Source organism: Falco peregrinus, chromosome 7 (assembly GCF_023634155.1).
Source record: "Falco peregrinus isolate bFalPer1 chromosome 7, bFalPer1.pri, whole genome shotgun sequence".
NCBI classification, from domain to species: domain Eukaryota; kingdom Metazoa; phylum Chordata; class Aves; order Falconiformes; family Falconidae; genus Falco; species Falco peregrinus.
In genome coordinates, this window is record NC_073727.1 from 52,755,471 (window position 1) to 52,782,167 (window position 26,697).

General features: G+C 40.6%; 1 protein-coding gene across 3 annotated transcripts in view; it reads right to left on the minus strand.

Moving 5' to 3' along the window:
* Positions 1–26,697, minus strand: part of RPS6KA2 (ribosomal protein S6 kinase A2) — a 321,471-nt gene that overhangs the window by 91,486 nt on the left and 203,288 nt on the right. For all 3 annotated transcript variants that reach the window (XM_055810898.1, XM_027777485.2, XM_005230881.4), the window contains 2 exons: positions 19,653–19,769; positions 15,468–15,549 (listed from right to left, as the gene is read on the minus strand). In XM_055810898.1, the coding sequence (XP_055666873.1) occupies positions 15,468–15,549; positions 19,653–19,769 (199 nt within the window). The remainder of the gene's footprint in view (positions 1–15,467; positions 15,550–19,652; positions 19,770–26,697) is intronic.

Consider the following 26,697-nt stretch of genomic DNA (forward strand, 5'->3'; position numbering starts at 1 on the left):
TCAGTCCTACTCTTAAATACAGTTCAAAGAGGGATGAATTCTCACCATCCAACTTCTCTTGTCTCTCCTGTCAGGCTCTAATTCCCTTGCAGCTACTGCCCTGCTGCATTGGCTAAGTGTGTAGCTGCAAAGGAGAGGCAACACCGAGCCAAATGTTTCCTACCCGTGGGGCATTCTAGCATTAACTGAGTGTTGGCCTTGTGTTTGCTATTGTGATGTTGCTAGGTCAACAGAAGCAATGAAGAAACTGTTTTTCTCTTGCCCTGCTTGAGATGGAGATGATCCAGACATCCAGGAACTGCTGGGTCTCTCAGGTTAATGAGTTTTGCTGCCTTCCTTTGAAGCCCAGCACTGTTTAATCAACTGTTGCTGCTCTTTGCTCCTAAAACACGCCTGTTTTGTGGGTTTTACAGGCAGGGCTAAATAAAGTTTGCAGATTATTGTGGAAGTGTGAAAACTATCTGTGCTTTGGTATCCACCACAATCATGTTCTGCGGCGTTATCATCAAAGGCAAAAATAGTTTTTATGATTGAAAAGTATTGGGAGTGACCACGGCTTAGCAGTGAAAATGCAAAGATACTCCCTCTTATGCCCACCTTCTAAGAAAAAAAAATATCTTCCCTTTATTTAGTCTCTAGGGCCTAAAAAGCCAGTTGTACTGAGAGGGAGGTTTCTTCTCCAGGATCTTTGAACAACTACTAATTCACTTCTAAAGCCTGGAAGAGAGGTGGAAGGGGGTGAGGGTGGTACTGGAGCTTTTCAGGGAATGTAATTTTTAAAAAGATAGATGATCAAACCAGGACACTCTGCTGAAACACTTACTACCAATGCTTTTTCAAGTGAAATTTCACCCAGCAGCCCCGCTCCTATGGATAGACGCTCTACCCGAAATTGTACACTGAATCTTTTCTTTACAAATTGCAATGTCCATTCAGATGAATTAATAAAAAAGAGGATCTACGGGTGCTTCAGGAAAAATATGCTTGCCAAGCCCACCGGGAATTTTTAAAAGAGAACCCTCATGTCTTCCAAGTGTCGGGTAAACATACAAAAGTATGAAGCAATGGCCTAACTGGAGAGCAGTTTGCCAGCTCAGTTCTGGTACAGGTAATGCAAGGCAGAGACTGGAGAGTGAGAGGTGCATTTCTCGGAAGGGAGGGTTTGGATGGATTGGACATGGAGCACGAGGCAAATGTTAAACTTCACCCCAAACTATGCAGCAGCCCTGGCCATGACTGCACTAGGCTGACTTCTCACTCTAAACACTTCTTCCATTAGGCTGCTTGGATGAGGTAAACACAGAACCAATCCAATCTGACTTGCTCTAACAAAATGTTTTGGACAAGCATTTTAGTTACTGATTTCCAAATATTTTGGTTTGTGAAATGAGTAACTAGTATATTCAAGGCATCACTGACGAAGCCGGGATATTGGCTAATCATCCAAACCCGAGGACATTCAGTTGATTTAGGAGATGTGAAGCCCTGAGACAGCTTCTATTTGTAAACCATGCAGGATGAAGTTTATCAGGTTGCCTGCAACCCAGCCCTCCGAGCTACTTGCACACAAAACAGATGGAGATTTAGAACTCAAATATTACAAGAAAATTGTGGCATTGAATGTCAACATTCAGGCAACCCAAACTTTTGCCCAGGCCCTGACATGCTACACAGACACGCTTAATATAGCTCCCTTGTTATGTTTGCCTCATAAAAACAATAAGCATCTGTGAGACGGCTGTCTGTCACTGAAGAAGCCTCCAGTCCCATCAGAAAGTAGGGTGTGAAGTCAAGGCAAGGTCATTTCCTAAATTAGAGCATAAGGAAAAGCCTGGTCTCGTGTTATTATCAACACACCAACTAAAGCTTTGCAACTAGCAGGCCTTGGCCACACAAACAACAAGAAAAAAAGGCTTATCTAGTGTTTTCTCCTGCAAGGAGAGACACGCAGTGCTTAGTCGTAAATTATTTTTCAGCCTGGACTTCACCACCGTATAGGGAGCCTTGTGGAAGATATGACTAAATTCAGAAAGTCTCTGGGTGAAATCATGGCCCTAAAACAGTCAGTAGTAAAACTGCTGTTGACATTAATAGGATCTCACTATCTACATCTCGGTCCCTGTATACAGTTCCGAAAATATATGTAGCTGCTTGAACTCTAAAAGAATACCTAACTGAAGAGGAAATCTTTTTTCCTATGTCACTGGGTAACTGCCAAGAGCTAAACATAAACTGTATTAAGCAATGACTAAAGGGAGACAGGAGGACAGCAGATAAATATTTAAAGGATATAAATGTGAAGGACAGAGAAGACTTATTTATCAAAATAAAAGGAAAGAAAGGAATATAAATAGGAGAAAGCAAGTGACACAGAATAAAGAGGAAATGTAGGCTGTGTCAGGCAGACCATAACCAGATGAACCCCTATGGAGCAGACTGAAGGGTTGGGACTGGAGCCTCATCACTTGACATATTCTGAAACACAACTGAACAGAAGAAGTTAAATAATGATTCCATAAGAAACCAGCCTACCTTGGCTGTGGGGGAATGAGATTGCATCTTTCCCAATGTGCTACTTTGCTGCAGTGACTCCATGTCAATAAAGTGCGTTTTCTAAAAAAATTTCTAGATTTCACTACTATGGACAAATGTTTGGGAGACTGATTGAAACAGAGCACTTGTACCAGTATTAATGCCTGAACATTATGTTAGAATATTCCAGCAAAGTGAAAACAAAACAGAAACGAAAAATTTGTATTGGGAATGGACTTAAAACCTATGAAGAGTGACCATAAGCAGTTAGGTTTCACACAGTGCTTTTAATTCTGAGATCTCAAATAGCCGTACCAAAAGCCTTGGAACAGTATGGCTATTACCCTGGATTTGATAGCTGGGGGTAACGCAGAGGTGCAATGCAGCTCCTCTGGGGCTACCCAGCACAGCAGCCACCAGTCCTGTGACACTCCTTCCAGACTGCTCAGCAAACTATACTCCTTACATGCAGAGTGCAAACTTTCAGGCTTCCTCAAAGCTTCGCTTTGGAAGCAACTACCTTTGTTCTGCTTGTAAAAAAAAAAAAAAAAGTGTTCTCAAACCCTCTCATGTGATAAACTCTCTATAGCAAACTAAAAACCAAGTGTGTCATAACAGCATGGCAGGAGTTCTGAATATTTCTAATAAAGGTCCATGTGAAGAGTCCCCTTACACTGGCAAATCTCATGTAATGAGATCAAGTCTTACACCTCGTGAGCACCTCCTTTTTGCTCCACCAGTCTCACCTACAGCCACCCTTCAAATCCCTTCCACCCCTGCCCCAGCAGCAGGGCTGAACAGCCTCACTCCTGCCATTTCCCTTCTCCACCAAGAGAAGCCACCAAGCGCCTGCTTTGCCAGTGCTGGAACTGGGCAGCCCTCTTCCCTTGCAGCCCGCTCTCGGGTCCCAAGTGGAAAGGGGCAGGATAAAGGATGCTCTGGAGAAGCTGCCAGACAGCTATCGCCTGCTTCCTGGAGTTGCAGAGAAGAGTAGCTCCGGTGCTGTCTTGCTCAGACCTCAGAGCTCAGTCTTCCGCTTGGAAGTGACACCTGGAAAACGTGCTGTGCAAGATCTATGACCCTCTCTCTTTCTCGCCCTCCACTTCTCCACTTGTAGTTTTGCCCTTCCTATTGCCTTTTGCTTGGCTCCACACACCAGACCACATCTCCAAGTCTGCCACTACCCCTAATGCTTGGCTTGGGGAATGGCAGCTTTCCACTGCCCCAGAAATCTGCCCTTGAGAATCTGGGAGGCACCAGCTCAACTGGAGACAGCTGGGGGGCTTCTGAAAAATGGGGATGTCCCGACTTCAGTAGGTTGAACAGTCAGCTAAATGAAGGCTTTGCTTTTAGTGGGATAGCTTAGGAAGAGCCTCTTGGCTTCCTTGCTACTAAGGTCAAAACATACTGCTTAAGAAATCATCTTCTGTTTAAAAGTCTCCTCCTGGGGGCTTGCTGGAGCTGCTGAGCAAAGCCACTGGCTATTTTCCTGAACAAAGCAGGAGAGAGGGGGCAGAAGCTGAGGGCCTATCCCTTTCCCTTTATAGGGAAAGTTTTCTAGGAGACAGAGATAGGTGGTGAAGGTTATGTAAATGTGGGGAACATCACGTAAAAACAAAACCACAAAATAATCCTTGTAAATGTACACTTGAAACATTTTCTTTCTTTTGATAACATGCAAAGGTCAAGTTAGTACCTACACCTATTTACATCTTATCTAGATATATGACATTCATATTTTATATTGTGTAGCTTATTGTATCCATCATGAAAACAAAACTGATCAGCATTGACAAAACCTATATAACAGTACGATCCCCAAACCTGAAACTCCCGCTGAGCACAAAAGGCAGTTCTGAGTTAGTGTTGGTGACAATTGCCCACTAAATGGTAACTATGTCACAGCACATATGAAGTCTGAAAGATGACACAGTGCAATTATCTGAGCAACTCAGACTTTTCTTTAATTACATTTTTTAGTTTTCTTTATTTTTATAAATATTTATAAATATTTATAAATAAAATAAAATATTTTATTACATTTATTACAAAAATAATCTACCACTGCTGAGAAAATGTTAGTTAAATTACTGCATCATGGAAACCTCTCAAGTTGCATGCAGATAGAAAATGCTGTAGACAAAACAGAATGGAGAAGCTGCCATTGACGCCGATCGCTGGTCTGTGTTTGAACATCATCAAAACCTCCAAATTGGAGCAAATGCCACAGCCATGAGGAAGCTGTAACTGACATGTGTAACCCACATGAAGAGTATAAAAACACAGAGAATAATTTTGTTTCCGTTGAAACAAATCTCAGATGGTAGTCTCCCCACACTGTACCCTCTAACTTTTATGGAGAGCCAGCTGAGTGCTAGCACACCTCCAGCTGAACAGAATGCCTGGCCAGCTGTTTGGTGAAGGTTTAAATCTCATGGCAATGTTGTGAGGCAAATCATGGCCAGTGCATCTGACCCCCTGCCCTCTGCTGTCACTCTGACTTAAAACGGCATCAAGTGGCAGTGTTGACCTCTCTGTTAGCCTGTCCTCATGCTTCAAAGAAAATAACATTTTTCTGTGATGTTATAGGAACCAGTAAAAGCAGTGGGATGCAGCTCCCAGAGGATGCTTACAAATTGGTTTCCAACCAACTACAAATGCACTGCCGTCGCAGGCAGCTGAAATTGGTTAAATGGCAATTACACTGGATGCTCCAACCGGTGCAACTTATTCAGTGAACAGAATAAGCGAATGCTTTTCATATAGATAATGAATTTGTACCACAGCCAAAGATTTGCAGAGTCCATCAGGGAGGTTAAAAATCCCAGGGATATTTAGCTATAGTATTTCCAGTTTAGCTTTCCACTACAGCTACAAATTTATGCAAAGGTACAGCTGAGTCATAGCTCCAATTATTTCTAATAGTCAATGCGTTATATAGAAGAGACATTTCCTAACAATTTCTTGGTTTGGATTCTTTACCCATTAAATTCCATAATGCACCAGATTGCACTTAAGTGAGGAGGAGTGCTAATAACATCTCCATTAACATCTGACTGTAGCTTTTCGTAAGGACATCAAGCACCGTGAAGAGGAGGCTGGCGTAATTAGGTTAACGTTACAGATACGGAGATAGAGAAGAGCAGCAGCAGTAATAGTAGCTGGTTTATGTTCATGCAGCAGGCTGGTAGCAAAAATACGAGCAGAGCCAAAGTCTTGTAACTTCCAAACTGAGGCACCAGCTCCTATACTAAACACAGCCTGCTGTGAAAGGACAGAGTACATGACATAAATTCAAAGGGGACAAAGACTAAAAGCATTTGAGCCTGTATTTGCCAAAAGAGCACATTTTATCTTCCTGTAATTCATGCAGCCTCGTGGTACCAACAACAAGTTCTTGGACGTCGGGCAGGATTAAAAGGCTCCCAGTGGTTTATTCACGTGCTACGCAGCTGACTCGATGGGTTGCCAGCAATAGCTTTTCTTTTTCAGCAGAGGGTTGCTTAAAATTAGAAGTATTAGAAGCAAAGAGAAAGCTTACATAGCTCCTTGAAGACAGTGCAAGATAAACAAGACACAAAAAATTTCAAGCCCCAAGACCAAGCCAAAAGAAAACTAGAAAAGCAGACCTTCACATGAAGATTCCCGATTGGCCTATGGGATGCCAGCTAGAAGGGCAGAAGGAAAAGGGCAGCAGGCAAGATGAAACAGTGACCAGTGTTAGGTTTTCACTGGTAAAGCCTGACTGCCCTGGGTAAGTCTTGCCCACTGATGTTCTGCTTCAGCTCTGAAGCTAAACAATGCAAAGAAGGGCCATGTTACAAATCCTTCTACCTAGGCTGGCTTTTCCTAGGAACTTTATCTGAATGGGACTCCCCACAAGAATAAGCATTCAACATCTCGACAATATGGCCACTCTGCTGTCTTTGCAGCAAGACATTTTAATCTGTTCAATTAAAAAAAAAAAAACAAACCCAACACACTGAATTTTCAATAATCTGCTTGGTAGAGCAGAGGTACTGCTTCTGCAATAACAAAGCATTCACAGAGGACCTGAGAACTGGAACATTCAGCCAGAGCAGATCACATTTTGTTTAACAGTCACCTTTGACTTAACTATTTTATAACTAAATTTTCTAACCCAGACATCCACAAAAATTAACTCTGAGGAAGGAAAGGAAATTATTCTCAGCCTACAGAAGATGGAAGGTAAACACAATAACAATCTTCAAGATGTGGAAGAAAACTGCAGAGAGGAAACTGTTCTCAGTGGAGAGGATGTGAACTAATGGCTTCAGCTGTGGCAAGGCAGATATGGGACAGATGTTACGATGCATTTTTTAATAGTAAGGATAGGGACAGTCTAAGATTGTGTTAGGCAAACATCTGTCAGGAACGATACAAAAGCATAGCTGTTCTGCCCTAGGTCAGCGGTGGTGAGCTGTGGGACTTCTTCAGGTGCTTTTCAACTGATGCTCTAGGCGCAGTGCAAGGAGCGAGGTGCACTGTGAGAATCCCACACCAGCAGGTTTACCTGGCGCTGATCCACACAGGGTCACGAGTTAGGCTTCCAAAGCAGAACCACTGAGCCTCTGTGGTTGTTCCAGGGATCAGACAGCCCTTGCTCCCAGGTACTTGGCTTAGGCAGAGCCCTGCACACAGCCAGCAGTGCCTGGCTCACTCCAGACTCATACACTCAGCTGGAGCTTCACATCAGTCTTCATAGATCTGTTCCAATTAAACTAAGCTGTGCTTTTCTCTCCTCTCTCTGTGCTTTCCAGCTATTGCTGGTGAGGGGTGTGAGGGCTGACAAAGGCCATTGCACCTCCCAGTCCACTCCTGGGAAAAGTGGGTTTTCTACAGATAAAATGGAAATGTACCACATTTATCAAACAGGATAAACATTTCAGTCATGCCTTCAGGACAACTGTCTGTGTAGTCTCTCTATTCCTAAAACTACACCAAAAGCAACTAACAGCAATCTGCTACTTGACAGCAAAAATTACCAAATGTGCTCTTTTCTGTAAAGCAACCACCAATTTGGGAATAACTGCAAATAACTGTCATTTAATATACAGTGCAATGAATATGACAAAATGAATAATGCATGTGAAAGCAGGCAGTATTGAAAGCCCTTGATCAAGTCTACTATGGGGACATTGAAGAATGAATTTGGGTCTGAAAGCTTTTTACTGATGGTACCTACAGGAGCTGCAGTTTCAAGTGTCTCCATTGCTACTTATTCACTGTGCCAAGCAGAGCAGGATCAACTGAAACTTAAAGAGGTAGAGGGTAAATTGACTGAAAATTAGAAGGCAATTTGGAAAATTGCTTTTTACTATCAAAAAAGAAATTAATATGATGGACTACTCTTCCCTGGAAAAAAAGCAGCCTTATTCCTTGACTGGCTGGAATAGCTAGGGAACACATTCAAATGCAACCTGCAAGAGCTGCTGCTTTTTTAGAAACTTACAAGAAGTCATTCTTTCCATATTTCATTGACAGAAGAGTGTGATTCAACAAACATTTAGAACAAACTTGTATAATTTGATCACAGGTGAAGCACATATCCTTTCTGCCAAAGAAATCGGCAGACTTTCCAGTGCTCTCTTCCTCTGACTTCAGATTTGAATCTCCTTTGTGCTCTCTAGGGAATCATCATATGAATACCTGAATAATGCAACAATTTCAGCTGCTGCTAATGGGGCCCATGGTGTGGGCGTGTTAACTTAGCAAAAAAGATGGAAAAAATTAAGACAGCTCTGTGCTATACCTAGTGAAAAACACAAACACAGGTGCACTCAATGTCTTCACAGCAAAGTCTGAAACTTTGGCTTAAACCTACGACTCCACTAACAAGCAGTGTGTGCAGCCAGCAATCTACGGAAGTAACAGTGGGTGTTGGGACCTGAGGTTGCCTCACACTTGATGTCACACCTTGGTCCCATGGCTTGAATGTCCATGAGAGGGAGGGCACTAGCTGTGGTCCTGGTTTAGTTTCATCAGGAGGGAACCTAGCTTGTGTGCTCCAAAACTGCTGTGCCCAGCAAACCAAGGCACAGCATATGGAGATGACTGGAAGAATTGCTTCAAAAGCCCAGCCCAAGCCAAAGCATCAATGCTGTTGGATGCTAGGACTCTCATCACAGTTTCTGCTACACCACTGACTTCTCATGGAGAAAGCTGAGGTTTGCTTCTAAGTCCTGGCCTGTACTCTTTGGGGAGAATAAAACAAAGCCATCGCGTACAGCAACATACTAAGCTGCTGACTGTGTTCCAAGTGAACATACAACTATGCAGTGAGCTATATTTTGGTGTTACTGTAATAGCAGAGTTGTACTGGAACAAATGTGTGGACAGCAAAGGATGGGGCAATATTGCTGCAGTTACCTACAGTAGGTATGACAAGTGCAGAAATGTGTACCCCTATGTCAATCAGCCTGGCTGAATGACAGGCAGAAAGATAGGGAGGCTGGACTTAATAATTCTGTCCTCCTTAGAACAACAGGAAGAACTTGGTACTATCTAGCAACCTGAGCAACAATTTTAACGAGGTGACCCAATACAGAACTCAACAGCCAAAACTTTCACGAAGAGAAAGCTGAATTTTCTTTGGCACTTAGGAAAACATCCATGAGGAATAACAGGTTTTTGTGTAAGAACAAACTAGCCAAAATGTTCCCTTGCTACAAAGCAGAGAACATTTTTAATACCAGAGTTCATTTCTTGAATGTCTAACGGTGGGAATTTTTGCCTGATAAAGAATCTTTACAATGCACTTGGCATTGTGAAGAAGCTATAATTTAATCAGGACTTCATACAATGAGAAGTCCCACATGGCTTAAATAGAGACAGATAAATCTTTAAGTGACATATGCTCGGTTTATATTTATAGACAAAAGTTTTCCCTTCTCGTGCAAACCTGAATCCAAACACTGGACAGAATCACTGAAGAGTATTAATTATCCAACCCAAAAGCTACAATCTTGCTTTTCAGAAAACGCTATGAAAATAAACTTCCAGCAGTGCTTTTTGTCATTTTTGATCTGTCAGGTATGCTGTATATTCAGGCTGGGATGCTCTATAATATTTGCTGACACACAATGAGCTAGTTGTGCACAGTTGCGCAGTTCATTTTCCTTATAATATATGAATGCATTATTCTGTACAGCCCATTAGGAACAACCTAAGCGAGCTCTCTCAAATGTACTGTACCCTTTCCTCCTTCAGAAAGCAAGCCCTAGATAAGCTGACTTTTTAGGGGAGGAGGAAAGAGGTGGTCTGACACAAGAAGCCTTGGAAAGGCACTGTAAAGCCACAGCCCGATAGTAACCTCTAAGCACTGTGAGTTGAAGGTCGTCTTGGTTTCACTTTCAAAAGTCCCAGGGGAGGAAAGTTACTTCTGCTTCCTTGGATGACAGCTACTAATTCCAGCTTGCTCCTACATCATGACGGGCAAGGTTGGCATATTCTGAAGCTCAGCACAAAGCTGGAGATCTTCTCCTTGGCTCCTGGCCCACAAAACTTGCATGCAAAGGGGCAAGGTCCAGATGGCAACCCAAAAGCATTGCCGTGTGGCTGAGCACATACTGACTAGGCTGATCTTTACATTTTAGGGCCACTTATGAAATATACACAGTAATCAAATGTTGTCATGTTTGTGCACAAAGAAGTTGCTATTTCCCTCCCAGACTAAAAATTTAGTGTATGGCTTCTTGTGGATGGGGTCTATGTCTGTGTCTCAGATGGCTCTTTAAGGGCACTTCCAGGTCTAGCAATGTTTTTTTGAGCTCAGAGCCCCAACACTTGGAGAGTTACAATACTCAAGAGTAAAGAAGCTGTACATAGACAGTAATTTCCAAGGATGCAGAGCGTGTAACCTTTCCTCCAAACAGCAGGGCCTCTGCTGTGGGGTCTGGACTCAGAGGAAACTTCAAGTGTGGTCAGGACTTCCCTGGTGAATTGTTTAGAAAAGGGTAATAAGAGGCCTAGGAAGATATAAAAAAGATTGAAGAACACTTTAAGAAAAGATAATAAATCAAAATTTAAAGGGTGAACCTGGGTGAATAACAAGGCCTTTCACCAAACACAGGGGCTGAGCAAAATAGGACAAGACATCTTGAAAATTTCAGCACTGAAAAGCTAGGTTTATCTGAGTGAAGGCTCTTTCTGAGTCCTGCCTTATAAGATTATATTGCCTTCTGTTTTTTGTTTTGCTGGATTTTCGTTCTCTTCAAACCAGAGGGAAACCACTGGAGTTCAGTATCTTAGATCTAAGCACCACAATCATTGCAGGGAAACTGAGTCACATGCAGAGGAAAACTGAAGAAGCTACTTCAGTTGGTGTCCAAACAGAGAAGCCGCTACTACAATTTTATCAAGTTTAGAAGAAAATCACAGTCCAGCTGATGCCATCTAAGTTAGTTGTTCAATTTAGTGTATAATTAATATAATTGATCTAACATCCCCAAGAACACACAAGCTCTCTGTGAGTCACTAAAGCTGCTCTCACTGCTTGCTGCATCTATAACCATCACACGCACTCAGCACAACTGTAAACCCATAAAAGCCTAGGGGCTTAGACTGAGTGGATCATAAACTGCAAAGCACTTCAGAGCTTTTGACAAAATAGATTATCATTTCTAAATCCCATAAGCAGAAACAGGTAGACTTTCAGTTCTCAGGGTCAAATAGCTTCCAGTGCAAGATTTACACAGCCCATTACCAACAAGATGGGCAGATGCAAACTACTTCCCTGTGACCTGTCACATAACCTTCACTAGATCACCACTGGAACATTTACAAAGTTTATACACATTATGTCAGTGAATTATGGCTTCATGCCACTTTTGTTAAGATTGCATGGCTCCTGGAGGGATGGGTCTTTTGATTTTCAAGCTCCAGAGGTAGACCTTACATTCCAACGCAGCAACCTGTTGGGGATTTATGGGCACTTCATGGGCATTTAATGAGGCTTACACTGTAAGTGATCTAAACAGCTCTTGTTCACAGAATCCTGAAGCACATCCAGTAAAGCTGATGGAGCCTAAGACACCCTGAGGGAAATACTGAGTGAATCAAAATAATCAGACTGCCCTTTCCCTCTGTCCCAGCTTTGCTGATGAATACAGGGCACACACATAAACAGAATAAACAGACTCTTTTCTTTGTTTCCTCAGTCTCACGGTGCATTCAGATCAGGCAGTGAAGACTCACTGATATGCATCTGTAAATTTTTAAACATATGGATCAACTATATTCTTTTTCAATTTTTTTATCTAAAAATCTGATTTTCAAGGAAAAAAAAGTAGAGTGTAATGAAGACATGAAAGCAACATTGTAAGATGGTATTTCATAGTATTATCTAATGACATTCTGAAAGGCAAAAGTCTCACTCTTGCAAGGTATTTAAGTGCCTAAATGTCTGAGCACCTGGACCATCCAAAAAGGGTTTATATTTTCAAATGTAGCTATTAGGGTATTGCAATTTAATAAATAAGAGTTTCAAAGTTAGATGAATTAGAGTTGTATACATGCAGCCTCGAATGTGATGTATTTGCCAGCTGACACTTAACAGATACAACATTCTCAAACATTTTGGGCAAGGTTTTCCTAAAATTAATAATCAGAATGTAACTTTTATCTAGTTTTTTCAGGAAGTTTTCTGCTTTGAAAACCAGATACCCACAAGCTCCTGCAAAAGGAAATGAGGCATGAAGGACAGAAACTTGTGTGTGATGCTCTCATTCACAACTGAGAGGAGCAGTGGCTTTCTCACTTTCAGGGATCCATGCTGTTATAGGTGCTTATTCAGATACACTCTGCATTTAATAGAAACCTTCATGAGGTAAAGATTAATTTTGTTTTCTCAAATGCTTGTGTGTACAGAATGTGCCTCTGAAAACTTCTGCAGTCTAAAACAGAAAATTTTGGATTCCAATTCTCCCTTCACAGCAGGAATGGTTCTACTGTTTAGCAGATCTTTTTCAAGCTTAAATCTATACATGCAATTGATCTACAAAGCCTCTTTTGTATCAAACAAATTTTTTGAGCTGTAAATGCTTGAATAGTGCTGCTGATGATTGCTGTACCCTTCTTATACTACCGTTTGCTGTTGGTATGTTGGAATCACACTAACAAGGCACAACTACCCCAGAAAGAGGCAGAACTTGCTGGAGGAAGCACTGTTTTATACTTCTGCTTCTTCCTAAATATTATCAGCCAGCCATGGCCAGACTCAGGCTCCTGGGATACGAAACCCTTTGGCAGGAACCCCTATTGTTGTTCTTCAGAGCAAGGTACAAAGCTAGTTTTAATCCATCACTCCTGAAGGCATTTAACTCCCTCACCACCTTACTGATCCAGGTTCTAATTCTTCAGACTAATCCAGAAAAGAAAAAAGTTTTGCTAGCCTCTCTTTTTTTCTTTCTGCTTTCTCTATTATATGTGTTTTGCAAATTTGTTTCACCAAAGAAGAAAACTGCTCTGATATTTAGGGCTGTGTGGCAATGTCAATGGCACTGACACCAGGAGCTTTGCCTTTCCTGTTTATGCTGCACTGTGCAGAGTACAGGTTAGGAACAGACATCATTCAGGGATTTGTCTCGTAGCACACCTTTTTTCAGTAAATACTGAACGCAGTGCTAACAAGTACTCAGGGCTTTGCTCCCACTACTTGACATGGCAATAAATACTTCACATTGGAGTGACTTCCTGCCTTTTTGAGTGTAGGTAGGCAGCAACAACCCAGCATTCTCACTTAAAAGATGAAATTACGCTATTAGGAATATTATCTCTGTGCCGAAAGTTACATGGAAGCTTGCTGACAATGATCCTCATTGTTGCTCGTCTCACTTGCCCTGTGCCAATAGGGTTTTTCCTTCCTTTTTGCACTTTGAGTTAAATAGCTATCAAGTTTAACTTATTTGTAGAAACCAGCATGGACAAATTAGTTCCTACTGATGTGCTAGTTATCTTGAGATTAATGGGAAATTGAGAGCTACCAGGCAGAGGGGTAAGTAACCTGAATGGGAGAAAAATGCAATCCAGTAAGACCACAAAGCAGCCTCAACTTCTGCATCTTGCAAACCATGCTTAAGGAAACAATAAGCAGCCTGCTGTAGTGGCCAAGGCAAGAGAGAAGCAGTGGTTCTGTGTTATAACAAACCCAGGAACTGCAAACACAGAGGTGTTTTTGTTCTTGACGGAAGAAAAATTTGGTGGAATACTTTGGGTAGTTTAAAATCACCATCTAAGTTTTGAGATTTCCTAAAATACTGCCATAACACAGGTTATTGGTTTTGGTTGTGGTTTGTTGTGGGTTTTTTTCCCAATGAAATATAACATTGCAGATTTAGGTATCAAATAATAAGTGACAATCATGTGTTTGGGGATGCAGGAGAAACCCGCCCCCTCTCCAAAGCTCTTTGTGCTCTACACACCTCAGATTTACACCAAAAAAAAGAGAGAACACCCAATTTTCACCTTGGGCAAAAAGTTCTGGGTTGTCAAAAGAAACAGAAGTAAGTCTCTGGTACGTGATGACATTGCGTGGTCACACAGTCCTTCCTCAGACACCATGCCTGGCAGGAGAATACCTGCCCCAGTAGGGAAGGGTCTGAGACTTGAGTTCAGCTCAGTTTGGGCACGTCCTGGTCCAGCTCTTGGTTAAGAAATCAGAGAATCACTCTATTATATGTATTATGTAAAAGGCCTGACCTTTTACTTTTTATGTCATGTGCCCATCACCATTTAAGTGGTTATTTACACCAGGCTGTCCTGCCAGAACAAACTTTTTCATCTACATTCCAAACAAAAAGATCGGCACACCAGCATCACTTCAAACTAACGTTTCTTTGAAAAGGCTTTCTTAGGGGAAAGGGCTGTGCCGATACATGGTTTGCCATTTCCCTGTTTTGATTAGTACTCAGAAGAGGTGCTGTGCCTGCCTGCCACCACCTGCTGTAACTCTACCTTGCAGTTACCGGTAGCTTCATTCTTCTCTTGGTTCCCCAAATCGAGGCACGCTAAAGCAGCTTGGGTTTTTAAGCCATCAGAACTGTCTCCTCACATTAGGATAGAAATCGAGGCACTCTACTGCATTCTGTAAACCCACGCTGTCCAAGAAAGAGCAAAACAGCAGCTCTGGGCAAGATGAACTGTGTCCACCTTACCTGCAAAAAGTGTCAGGCTGCTGAGGGGAAAAAACAGAGCATACAGCTGTATCAGGGAAACAAGAAGATGACTGGATCTTCCTAACTCTGTGGAAGAACAAATGGCAAGGAAGTCAGCTGAGACTGAACTTAATTCTGTTTGCATTTCAGTCCTGTGCTTTACTAGAAGTTTCTTTTTTGTCTTAGTGTGGCTGTAGTAGCCAGTGGCCCTGTAAGAGGATGACCAGCTTTAAACACCAGCCCTGTGGTCATGAGCCACAAAGAAGCACGATCTCAACAACCTCAGAATGACTCCTCACACTTGAAAATACGCTCCGATGAATTTTCAGGCACATAGTGAGAAGCACCAGCTAGAAGGCTTTTCTGCTCAGTAGGAGCCACATTTTACTTTGGCAATATCCTTATTTAAAAATACTTCAGCAACAGAAAGATACTGACACTTTGATACAAATTAATATATGCCCAATAGAAGTGCTATAGGTGACACCAAGAAAGTGAAGAAAGCATGCAGCTGGAGAACTCCGAAGGCTTGTTTTCCTGCTCGCACACTCTATAGGTTATGAGTTTTGTGTGCTCCCATACTCTATATGTAATGAGTTTTGTGTATCCTTTTCTAGAACAGTGCAGCAGAATTTTGGAGGACGGCAGAGACATATTCATGCACTCATATATACAAGACAGCAGCAATGCAAAAAATGGTAAAAAAAGTAAATAACAAAATAGCACAGAAATAGACACCGCAGCCACCGTCTCAATCCTTACCTTTCAGAGTTGCCTTCTTAAGTACCTTCATGGCATAAAGCTGACCTGCATCAGATCCTTTGATCTTCCTCACCAGAAATACCTGTAAAAAGCAGATGTCTCACGTGGGTGAGTACGGAACTTCCAGTTACAAGCCTTGCTGCATTTGATAAAGGAAACTATGGTTCAGGTATTTGATTGATAGAAACTATGGTTCAGGAAATCTAATTAAAATTATTAGCTGAAAGTACTTCGTACCTATTTCACCCGCAATTGTTTGAGCTAGCTCTGGAAATCTTCAGTGTTAAGCCTTTATTGCCTCACAAAGAAAATACAGTCAAAATTATTAATTGCCCTTATGCATTCAGTTAAAGATGGGTGAAGAGTCAGAATCAGTGCACAAACATCTTTTTGTATTCTGATCAGCTTTATGTGAAAAAAAGTTATGTCTCATTTGCCCTTAGGAATGTGCAGGGTCTTGAAATTATTGCCATCAATTAAACTAAAGAGAAAAAAACTATTTGGTGTAATTGATGCTGTAAGTAATCAACGGTGACTTGCCTAAGATGTAGCTCAAACAAAAAGTTCATTCAGCTGAAAATCTGTTTGTGCACACTTAACAAAAAGTAGGACTACATTGATTAATAAAGAGGTTATTATAGTAAAGACAGTTCTCCCTGTTACAGTCTCCTATGCTACATCTTCTGGCAGTGTAAATTTTTAATTGAAATGAAATAAAATAAAATTGTAGTTAAAATTGTATATTTTTGTTTTATTCCATGTAACTATTTCTTACTTGCCCCAAGTGCGTCTGAGCACTGGAAGGGCAGTGAACAAAGGAATCAGTAATTTAGTTTGGTCTTTATAAGACCTTCAGCGTTTTAATAACTGAAAATAAAATAAATCTTTTAGCTGATTCCCAAGACTCACTTGGTCCGCTGAGGTCAGAAACACCAGACAACAGTGTCTCTTTTTTAAATTTCAGCACTTGTGTTACTGGACAGTAGCAGAAGCCAAATACAGAAAAAAAATGTAAACCCACATACACAGCATATACATCCAAATATATACATTAACAAAGGGTAGGTGAAATTATGTAACTAATGAATATCTAGTTGGATTACAAAAATCTGCAGCAATTATTTTATTCATTGCTTATTCAGGAACCACGCAGCTTTGTTAACGGTCTCTACCCATAATATAAAAAGTCAAAAAAAGAAAGGAGGAAGTCTGTTCCTGGCACATTATTTGCAACTTGAAAGACTCTTCCTCCTGAAAAAAAATATCTGTAAACAGATTATGATTTTTCTTAAACACCCTTTAATGAAAAGGTTTGTGGGGAGGGAGAACAACTTCTAACAACCAGGTAAAGAAGCTGAAAAATATATAAAAAAAAGGTAAATTGATTCTGAACACCTTAACCAAGGCTTTTACATTTGACAGCATCACAGCTACAACACTTCTACAATACAATTCGATATGTTTGGTGGAACTATCTTTCTCAAGATGTTTCCTGTGCGTATGAGATATGCACAGCTCCTCAGCCGAGCTGCCCTAACTAGCTGAGCTTGGGCACATGCTGCTTGTTCCCATCTCCTGTTGCCTAGTTTGATGAACACACAAATACCTCCGGTGCTCACAACTGTAGGAATAAATGATGAAATCTGGATGCAACAGGAACACATAAGACTTTCTGAAGTGTTTTTCATTAACATTCATGACAAATTAAGCTCAGCTGCTCCAGCATTAGCAGGAAGTAAATCCATTTAGAAGTTTGACTAAACAGAGGATTGTTGGGATATTTTTCTATGCAGCCCTTTTCTATGCTTTTCTAAAGCAAAAGATTTAATTTTTGCATTACATTGAAAAGGAGAAGAAAGTCAAAAGTAAGCTTGCCCAAACTGGATTTTCAGCTGTATTATTATTCCATACCCGTTTTACAGAATCTTTATACAAAAACCCCAAACCCTTAAGATAATGATTTTAAGCTGTACTGCACATAGGACAGCACAGCATGCTGCATCTGCAGAAATATTAGGCTGCAGTTCTAAAAATATCTTATCTGCCATGTAATCTTGCAAAGCTTGTAATACCCGTATTGCTGTAATAAGCAAAATTATCAATTTACACTACTAGTCACTAGTCAGCTGTTCCCTGTTGCATGGGATAGGGCACTTGTCTGCATTCCATCCAAAACAGATGAGTCAAGAACACTGTGTGCTGTTTCAGAGAACATCAAAATAATCATCAAACCAAAAAGGAAACAGAACAAATGAAAATGCACTGTATTGCAAAATGGTGCCATCCTTCTGATTATTCTTAAAGGTAAAGTTATATTGTTCTTGAAACCACCAAGTGGTCCTGGAGTGCTTACTTGACTGGCTACATTAGCTATGCTATACATGTTCACCAGAATAGCACAGGCATGTGGCTGAGCATGACTTTATATTTTCTAGTTTGATTGCAAACACCTCAGGTTACTAACACCTGAACTAGCAAAACTCCCTTAGCTGGAGCAATAGATGTATCACCCAAATCCCAACCTAGAGAGCTAAACAAGTGCTGTGACTTGCAAAGTGTTGAGAACACTCGGTCTGACACCTAAAGCATCTTCTCTAATCCTGCAAAGAAATTATTTAGGCCTCAGGTGAACAACTTTAAAACTTACTGCTCTGCATCCTCAGGGACTTATGGATTTGAACCATTAGTTCAAATACCAAGGTGAAAAAAATTTAGGTAGTTGGGGACTGCATAAGAAACACAGAGCAGACTTCTCTTCCTTGCATCTTTGCTGCTCTTGAAAGTTTACTGACCTGTTTCACATAAGACATGGACAGTAATTTGTAATCATATACAGCTCCAAACAGGTATGGTGCCCACATTTACACTCTAATCGCCCAGGGAACTGGGTGGAGCATATCCCAGAAATCAGATCTTCTTTTGGGAAGTGGCAAAGGGCCTAGGCATTCTGATTATAAAACGCCTAAAGCTAGAAGGCCAACTTGGACAGTTAATGCGATACTCGAGTACAATCTAAGACAGCCAGTGAACCATTTCTAAACCCTTTACTGCCTGAATCTGAGAACAGGCCATCCTTCCTCTGTTACTTTTGCAAAAGAGATTTTCTTCTCTTGTTCTCCTTCCTGTATTAAGTCATACAGTAAATCTAATTTTGACTTGTTTGATTTTTCACATTTCTTTAAAACTCAAATACCACTACTGTGCTCTCAAGAAATTCTCTAGATCAAAACTTGTTAGTGAGCACTAACTTTCCCAATATCTCTCATCTCAGGGAACTTCTAACAGACTTGCTTATCAATATAATTCTAGAATAGATAGGAAGTTGATTAGTACTCTCAATATAGCTTTGTTCAGGCATAAAACTAAAGGCTGTGATTCATCAGGGTGTTCAACTTTTTGCTGGGTACCTCAGCAACTTTCTGTGTAAGCCAGCTCTTCAAGTTAGCCAGAATGATTCACTGTTGAACTGAAGGCTGGGAAATATTTTTTTAAAACTCCACAAAATAATATACTTTAAATGATAAGGAATTCTATGCCTGATTTAAATGAGGCTCGCTGTTCCACAGGTTTCAAAGTCTTATTTATTTAAACCATCGGAAGAGTTTAAGACTCCTCCCTTTCTCTCCATCTTTCCTATTCTCATTTCCAACTGACACATCCTGCTGAAGAACAATTGTCTTTGGGATTAAGAAAAGCCTTGGACTTCAGATAAAAACGTTGTTTCTCTAACATTAGCTTGTGATCATACAGGTAGGTTTGCTCCCCACAGGCTTTCACCACGATTGTGTTTTGCCCTCACTGGGGAGCTAACTTCTTTAAGCCTCCAAATGTTCCTGTTTCCATCCTCCAAGTAAGCACACAGTGTGCACTCACCTCCCTGGTGGGTGGGTCAGAAAGAGGGAGAGGGGGTCTAATTTTATAAACAGTGATACTCACTAACGCTCGCTTGTGCTTGTTAATTCAGATCCAGAGCCATAAACACTATTTCCTAAACCGTTTTATGTACAGGAATCCAGCTAAAAGACGAAAGTGTTATTGAAATGAAGATAGAAGGGATTTGGGCTTGCTTGTCTGCCTGTACAGTACAATTTATATATGCATAATGTTACGAGTGTAAATGAACTCGGAGAAAGGACACAACATTTTCTGTGTTGCTCTAGGTGATTAGATGGCATTAAAAATTACCTTTCCATATGAACCTTGTCCTAATACTTTCAGCAGCTCAAACTGAGAAGGATCTGCTTTTTCGAAACCTTCCTTCACATGATGACTGATGTCTATTTCCTTCACAATACCTTCTTCCTGCAAAGGAAACAACAAAAAACAAAATCCCCAAATCAGAGCTGTTATTTGTAATAAACAAAACATATTGTTTATTAAAATTTCATCTTCTGTGATGCTACAATCACGTATGAAATTTTAAAAATATAAACAAATGTTTGTCCAAATATTCCACATGCCTGCTACTGGCTGGGGAGGCTAATGTCAGGGCATCCAGGCCTGCTGCTTCTGTTTATTGAGCCTCAAGATATGACGAGGTAAACAAGCTGAAACACAAAAATACTCTGCAGAGCTTGGTGTGCCCATCACAGACCTTGCTAGCAGAGCAGCATGCACACAGATCTGTACTACAGAGGCTCCGGTACACTTTCGTCTGCATGCTTTCCCATTCTCCCTCAAAGTATAATTTAAATCCATCTTAAAAAGCTCCCTCAGTCTTAAGCAGCAATTCTTCCTATGAATAGGCAATAAAGAAATGGCACTGCTAGAAGTAGCTCTCCCTATTTACCTCAGAATGGAAAGTTACTACCTGTAACCTTCTAAACAGAAAATAAATTAATGATTTAGATGTGAAAATGGGGTGGGGTGGGGGGGGAAGAATGACACACACTTTCTTGCTTGCAGGAATTAGCTTTAAAAACTTTGGATTTTCCAGGTTCTTTTGTTAAAATATTTCCACTGTCAATGGGTGCATAATCCTTAAAGACACCGGTCGAACTAGGACTTTTATCTCATAAGCTGTGACATATGGCATTTGTTTTACGTGTTTGTTTTTATGTTACTTTGGCATATTCCTCTGAAAAGAGAGTGACTGAGTCATGTGAGACCCAGAGGGACTACACAGAGTTTGCAGCAACCCAGAAAGTCATTGAGCTGAAAAGAAACCTGGAAGAAAGGACCTGCTTTTCAAGGACACAACGACAAGGAAAGATAGGTTAAGGTTTTTTTTTTTTATTTTATTTACACACCTTTTTATTTCTGTGATGTTTTTTACACCTACATTTGAGCTGGTTTTCCTATTCAAACAACTTGTTCTAACTTCTCTACAAGTAAAATGTGGATTTTGAGCACAAAATCTTCTTGTTTCATCTCCTAGATCAAAGGGAATTACTCATTTAGGAATAGGTTTGAATATTTCTGCACCCAGTAGGAATAACTGGAATCTCATAAACATTATTTTTATATGGAAATTTCTGGCAATTGTCCTTTTTATCTCAAGAAAGTATCTTGAGAAAACCTGGAAATAGAACATTTGTTTACCATTCCTAAAAATGATTGTGGAGAAAAGAGCAATAAAATCCTAAAATGAAAATGCATTTAAAAAAACATTTGGCCAAAACACATTCATTTACTCAACATTTACTAAACAAAAATAAATTTAATTCCCTTCTCCTCTAGAAAAACTGCTATCACTTTCTACCAGCTGTAATTCATCTGATGCATGGCAAGCATTACTCCGATTGCTCTCTATACTATAGCTTCATCCTTTCTCTTCCCTACCCTGCCTCCTTACACTCACATGCTTTGGAACAGGGACTATATCATCTTCTTGGTTTGGAAAGTTCCTCTACTTTGTGCACGCTACCAGAATCATGGAAAATAATCGTCATCTCACAGCAACTCATTTTTCTGATGGTAATTCCTCTAGTTTAAGGTTTGCCTGAAAGGAAATGTTTGAAACCCATAACCAGTTTTCACAGAGAAATTTTCTAAGTACATAACTGCCAGGATTTCTCCTTGGTTGGTTTTTTTTTTTACTTTAATTGCTGTGGAATATCTTTTTGGTATTAAAAAATAATCTGTTTTCCAGGTGAAAGAAACAATAGTAAACTGATACAAATTCAACACACTGTATTAGCTGTTTCCTAAAGAAACCAGGAATTATCTACATGCCATTACCAAAGGCTCCACCAAGTTCTGAAGTGAGGAGCTTTCATTTTGAGGGACACGCATCTTTACATAAACTGCCTGCAGCTGAGAGACTTGCACCTCGGTTAAGACCATTATTTTCAGCTTAGCCCACCCTGCCGTACTACAGCTTAGGTGAAGTATCTGGACTGCAGGGCTCGCCCCACATCTTGTTCAGCAGTTACTCCCTAAGGCTAAAAATCACTCCCCATAGTCAGGGTCCTGAATCACCTCTGCACCAGACCTCGCATGCTTGGGAGTTTGCTGCCACCGAGTGCAGGCAGTTTGGGAGGACTGGCTTCTGCAGGCCGGTCTCTGTGTGCAGACACCCCCCTGACAGCTATCATACAATGAAAACACTGCATGACATTTCCTCAGGTCAGTGCAGCTTGAGGGCACCTAGTCACCGTGTCACAATTTTGCCCATCTCTCTTTGGCACAGAAGCGCAGCTCAGCAAGGACCATCCACTGCAACCAAGTGTAGCAGGTTGTGGATGTGTTTAGGAGACAAAGCTCTGCAAAAAAGAAACTAACTCTGATTTTATGTACAGCAGGTATCTTCCTAAGATTTACTTCTCCTTTGACACCTTGATCTCAAAAACTGTGGATGACATCTACTGCAAACAGCAACCCTCTTTTTAATTCAGTTAGATTGCATTTCAGCCTGAACCATGGAGTCACTTCAGCTATATTTGCAAGTTTAAACGATGAGTGACTTTCAGTTTGTCCATTTATATTAGTCATCAGAGTCACAGGCCTACAACCTTAAGCGTATTTCTCATTGTATTATTGAATTTAATATAATCTCTTTAGATTCGTGAAATGTGTTCAGTTACAGGAATATATTGGAGGAATCAAAGTGATAGCTTGCTGGAAGAATGGTTTAAAAATTCTACTGTTCCCAGAGAATAGCATAATTAATTCATAACTTATAATAAAAGCACAACACTTTAATTACATGCGTTTTCAGTTTAAATCTGAGAAAAATATTATTTAAAAAGAATGGAACTAAACACAAGGCCTAGCAGGGTTTATCAGAGAAGCACAGAAGGGGCTTCTGGGGGTCATCTAGCCCAACGCTCCTGCCCAAAAAATATCACTGACACTTGATCAGACCAGCTGGTTTTTGTCCGCTGTGGTTCTCAGTGCCTCAAACAATGGGGCCTGAGCCACTTCCTATGGAAGACTGTTCTTTTCCGATTTGCCTAGCTCAGAAATGCCCACAGTCGCATCGAGCTGCCTGCTCCGCAGGTCCTTAGGAGGAAGCAGGATATTTTTCTAGGAAGGTAGGATTTCCTGTGGTCTCCTCGCTAGAACAGGGCAGCAAAGCAGCACTGAAGGAAAGCATGCCAGACAGCTCCTTTTTTTTCACTGGTCATCACAACAGAAGTGTTACATGTGAGCTGTCCAAGAGGTAGATGGTATTTTAGCTGGTGTGACAAACCCACTTCTCACTGGAGCAAAACACCCAACTATCAGTATTTGAGACTGAAGAAGAACACAGCTCCTTAAAGGAAATACTATTTCCTTTATATATATATATCTAAAAATATATACACATTGATGTGTTTGCACACATACACCCATTTGCCTTGCATGCATTTCTATATTCTGGTTACTTATTCTGCTGCATGAATTCTGGAATGAGTACTGTTTGCTAGCTTTACCTTACTAGGAAGAAAAAGTAAACCAACAGTTTTACAGTTCTCTTTTAATATTCTTACTTAGTTGGAATTTCCCCCTATCATTTGTGTCTTTTGAAGTCTCCTTGTATTAAATTAATATGGAATAATTAAATTATTATGGCATATTTTTTCTCAGGTACTGATGATCAGAGTAAACCACAAACTATCACAGCATAAGCATTGTGGGCAGATCTCCCAACTATTTTTGCTCTGAGTTGCATCTTAGAAAGCTCTCTAACATGGATTTTTTTTCACTGGTCCTACAAGTGCAGTGCATGTGCATAGGAATTCACATAACAACAATAAACCTGAGGCAAGATACTGGCAATACAGGCAAAGCCTGCACACTGAAGAAGCTGTTTTGATGGAAAGGATCTCACTTTAGAAAAAAAACATGAGCCAATGTCCAAAATGGTTTTGATCAATGAAGTTGATGGAGTCAAAAACGAATGTTCCACAGTTTGGTCTTGCAACAGCTGTGCACAGCAGCCCGGGCTCTTGCTCCCTGCTGACTTGTCCCGACACTGCATTAGCAGGAATGTTTGACTTGATGAAGCTTAATCTTTTGTAAACTTCTCTAAATATTTATGTTTGCACAAAAAGCATCATCCTGTGACAAAAGTGAGATGGATGTTCTTGGTGGCTTGAAGAAAGCATACGGTTGAACAGCACAGACTAGGGGAGGGATGACAATGACCAGCAATACATGATGAAAGCAGAATGGAAAGTCCTTCTCTGTGCTAATACAAGAAAGACCTATTCAGGACCTGATTCTATATTGCATTATTCACTTAAAGGCTTCCCCCAAGCCTCCCAAGTTGGCAGAAGTTCTGAACACATGAGAAACCCAGTATTTGAATGGAAAGGCCATTTTGATCTCCTTTCTTCTGGGATATAGGAGAAGAGAGCCGCTGTTCTGGCCCTGTGACTGTGGATGACACAGGCACATCTGTTTTGGTGCTCCCAGGAGGCAGCTGCTCCCTGTAGCACTGATTTCAGATCACTTCCAAGATTTCCTTGTGTAGACCCTGGAGAAAGAGAGGCACTAACACTCAGTGGCTGCTGGAGAGCAACCACAGAAAACTCGTCCAACTGCAACAATACCTCCCTACTCACTGTCACATGTCCGAGTAGGATCCAGAAGCGTAGGGGTACAGACCTGGGAATGGGGTACAAGAAGTCATGCAAAAGGGCAGGCCTTCCTGGACAGTAGTTCTTTTCTCTTCAGCTCTACAGCCTCCTATCTTGCTGCTCCACAACCTCTCAGCAAACAGTATGGAAAGAATACCTCCTAGAAAACTGAGAGGTTTAACCCCATTTGGAGTCTTGCCTGGCTCTTCCCTAACAGGTTTCTGAAGGACCAGAGCTAAAGTCATCCTCAAATCCAGAGACCACCTTAATAGTTCCAAATATATTTCAACCACATGCAAAAACTTTCCTCAGCAAGGCTTCCTGAAATGGTCTGGAACATCTGGAGAGAGGGTCATTCCAGAACCAGCTACTTTTAGTGATGGAAAAATTTATGCAACCATATCACATGCGAAAAAGTGATGGTGCTAATGTAAGACGATTATTGTTTTGCAAAATCAGTAAAAGGGTTCTTATTTTTATTCCTTGCCTGGCCATCTCCTCAGTTTCACAGGATAAAGACTGCCATGCAGGTATGGCCGGAAAAGTTAAGCTTAATTTTCAAATAAAAATCTGTGCAGTTTTGATATGCAAGTTCTCCAGTCTTTAGATTTATTGGGCTTGCATGCTTTAGGGCCTGAGGTCAATGAAGAAATTAATGAAAATGTGGCAAAAGGAAATAAGAAATAATGGTAGTTCTTTAAGAGAATTTGTTTGAGAGAATCGTCTATAGCATACGCTCAAGATACAGACTTCATTTTGTTACCAGTCTTGCCATTTGGCAGGTTACCACCTAATGTAAAGTCAAATCATGACTATTTAACTTCCAAGTATCACAGGCAACACAACATTCCAAAATAATATGGTTCATTAGGAAAGCATGTTTAAAACTCCGATATGGGAATAGTTAGGACAGGATATGTCTGATAAAGATGAGGCCAGGTTTCCACTTGTGTGTCACAGGTTCTAATCTGGCACAACCCATAGGAGAGTAATTTTTGTCAAGACATAATAGGCTATTCAAATGCTGCCTAGTGCAGGAAATGAATCGCTGGCCTGTGTTCAGTTCTTTGAGAACAAGTATCCACATTAAAAAATAAATAAAATATGTATAGGAGCATTTTTATTAGCCTCTTCCCAAGCCAGTCTCCAGCAGCTGGAGTAAAATTTGTAAAAGAAAACTTCTATTTTAAGTGGTTTGTAATCCAAGTTCTGGCTTCTGTTGTGGTCTGGAAAGATGTAAACTGAGCAATAATACCATAAATGGGTTTGGTTGTTTTGTTCTCTATTGTCAATTAACATTTGCTTTAGCAACAATGGATTGGACTTATTGAGCCCTTAGAGAAGTGTGTGGAACTCACCGTGAACTCAGTGGACATTATGCCAGGTCTGTATTTGGCTTTCAAGCATAAGGTCACCTACCTTCTCAAAACTTCATATAGAGTTAAATAATGCCCAATAATTTTTAGAGCATTTGGGATTTCTTTCCCAGACCTTTCACAAATGTAAATTGAAAGTTTTATCTTGCATATGGAATGCCACCAAGCAGGTCAAAACTTGGTGGAAAACAAAAACCTTAGAGCAATTTCTGTGGAGCGCAATACTATTGGTCCCTGTTCAATTTAGCAGACTTCTTCCACAGAGAACACCTATTACACCCTCTTTAACACTTGTCTCCAGCTCAATTTTTTTATCCTACATTTTTAGTTTCTTCTCCCTAATGCATACCATTATAGTTGAGGTTCAGCTGAAATCAAACAAACTAAACATGAAGAGAGGAATCACAGAGAGAAAGGGAGCGAATACAATTTGCTGGGTAGATTGGTGAAATCCATGAGTTGGATGTTTTGAGTATTTGGGAAGCTTGGGTTCAATCTTTTGTGCTACCAAGCTTCCTATGCATCTTTGACAAATCACTTAGGGTTGGATTCAGCTAAGTAAATGCAAGTATTTATAATGTTGGAGACAATATTTTGAGCTAATTGTCTAGCCTCACTTTGCAGTCAATAGAGAGAAGCAGGCACTCCATGGTTGAAAGAGGTAAGATGAAGTCACATCCTAAAAGTGCACATTTCTCACTGCTGACTAAGAATAAAGCCTAAGAAAACTTGCTGAGATGAGTTCTGCAATTGTGTAAGATGAATTAACGTTTACTGTAAAATTTTGTAAAACACTTTATAAATAGAGTATTGTTGTGGCCAGTTTTTTTAATGGCATGACAAAAAAGA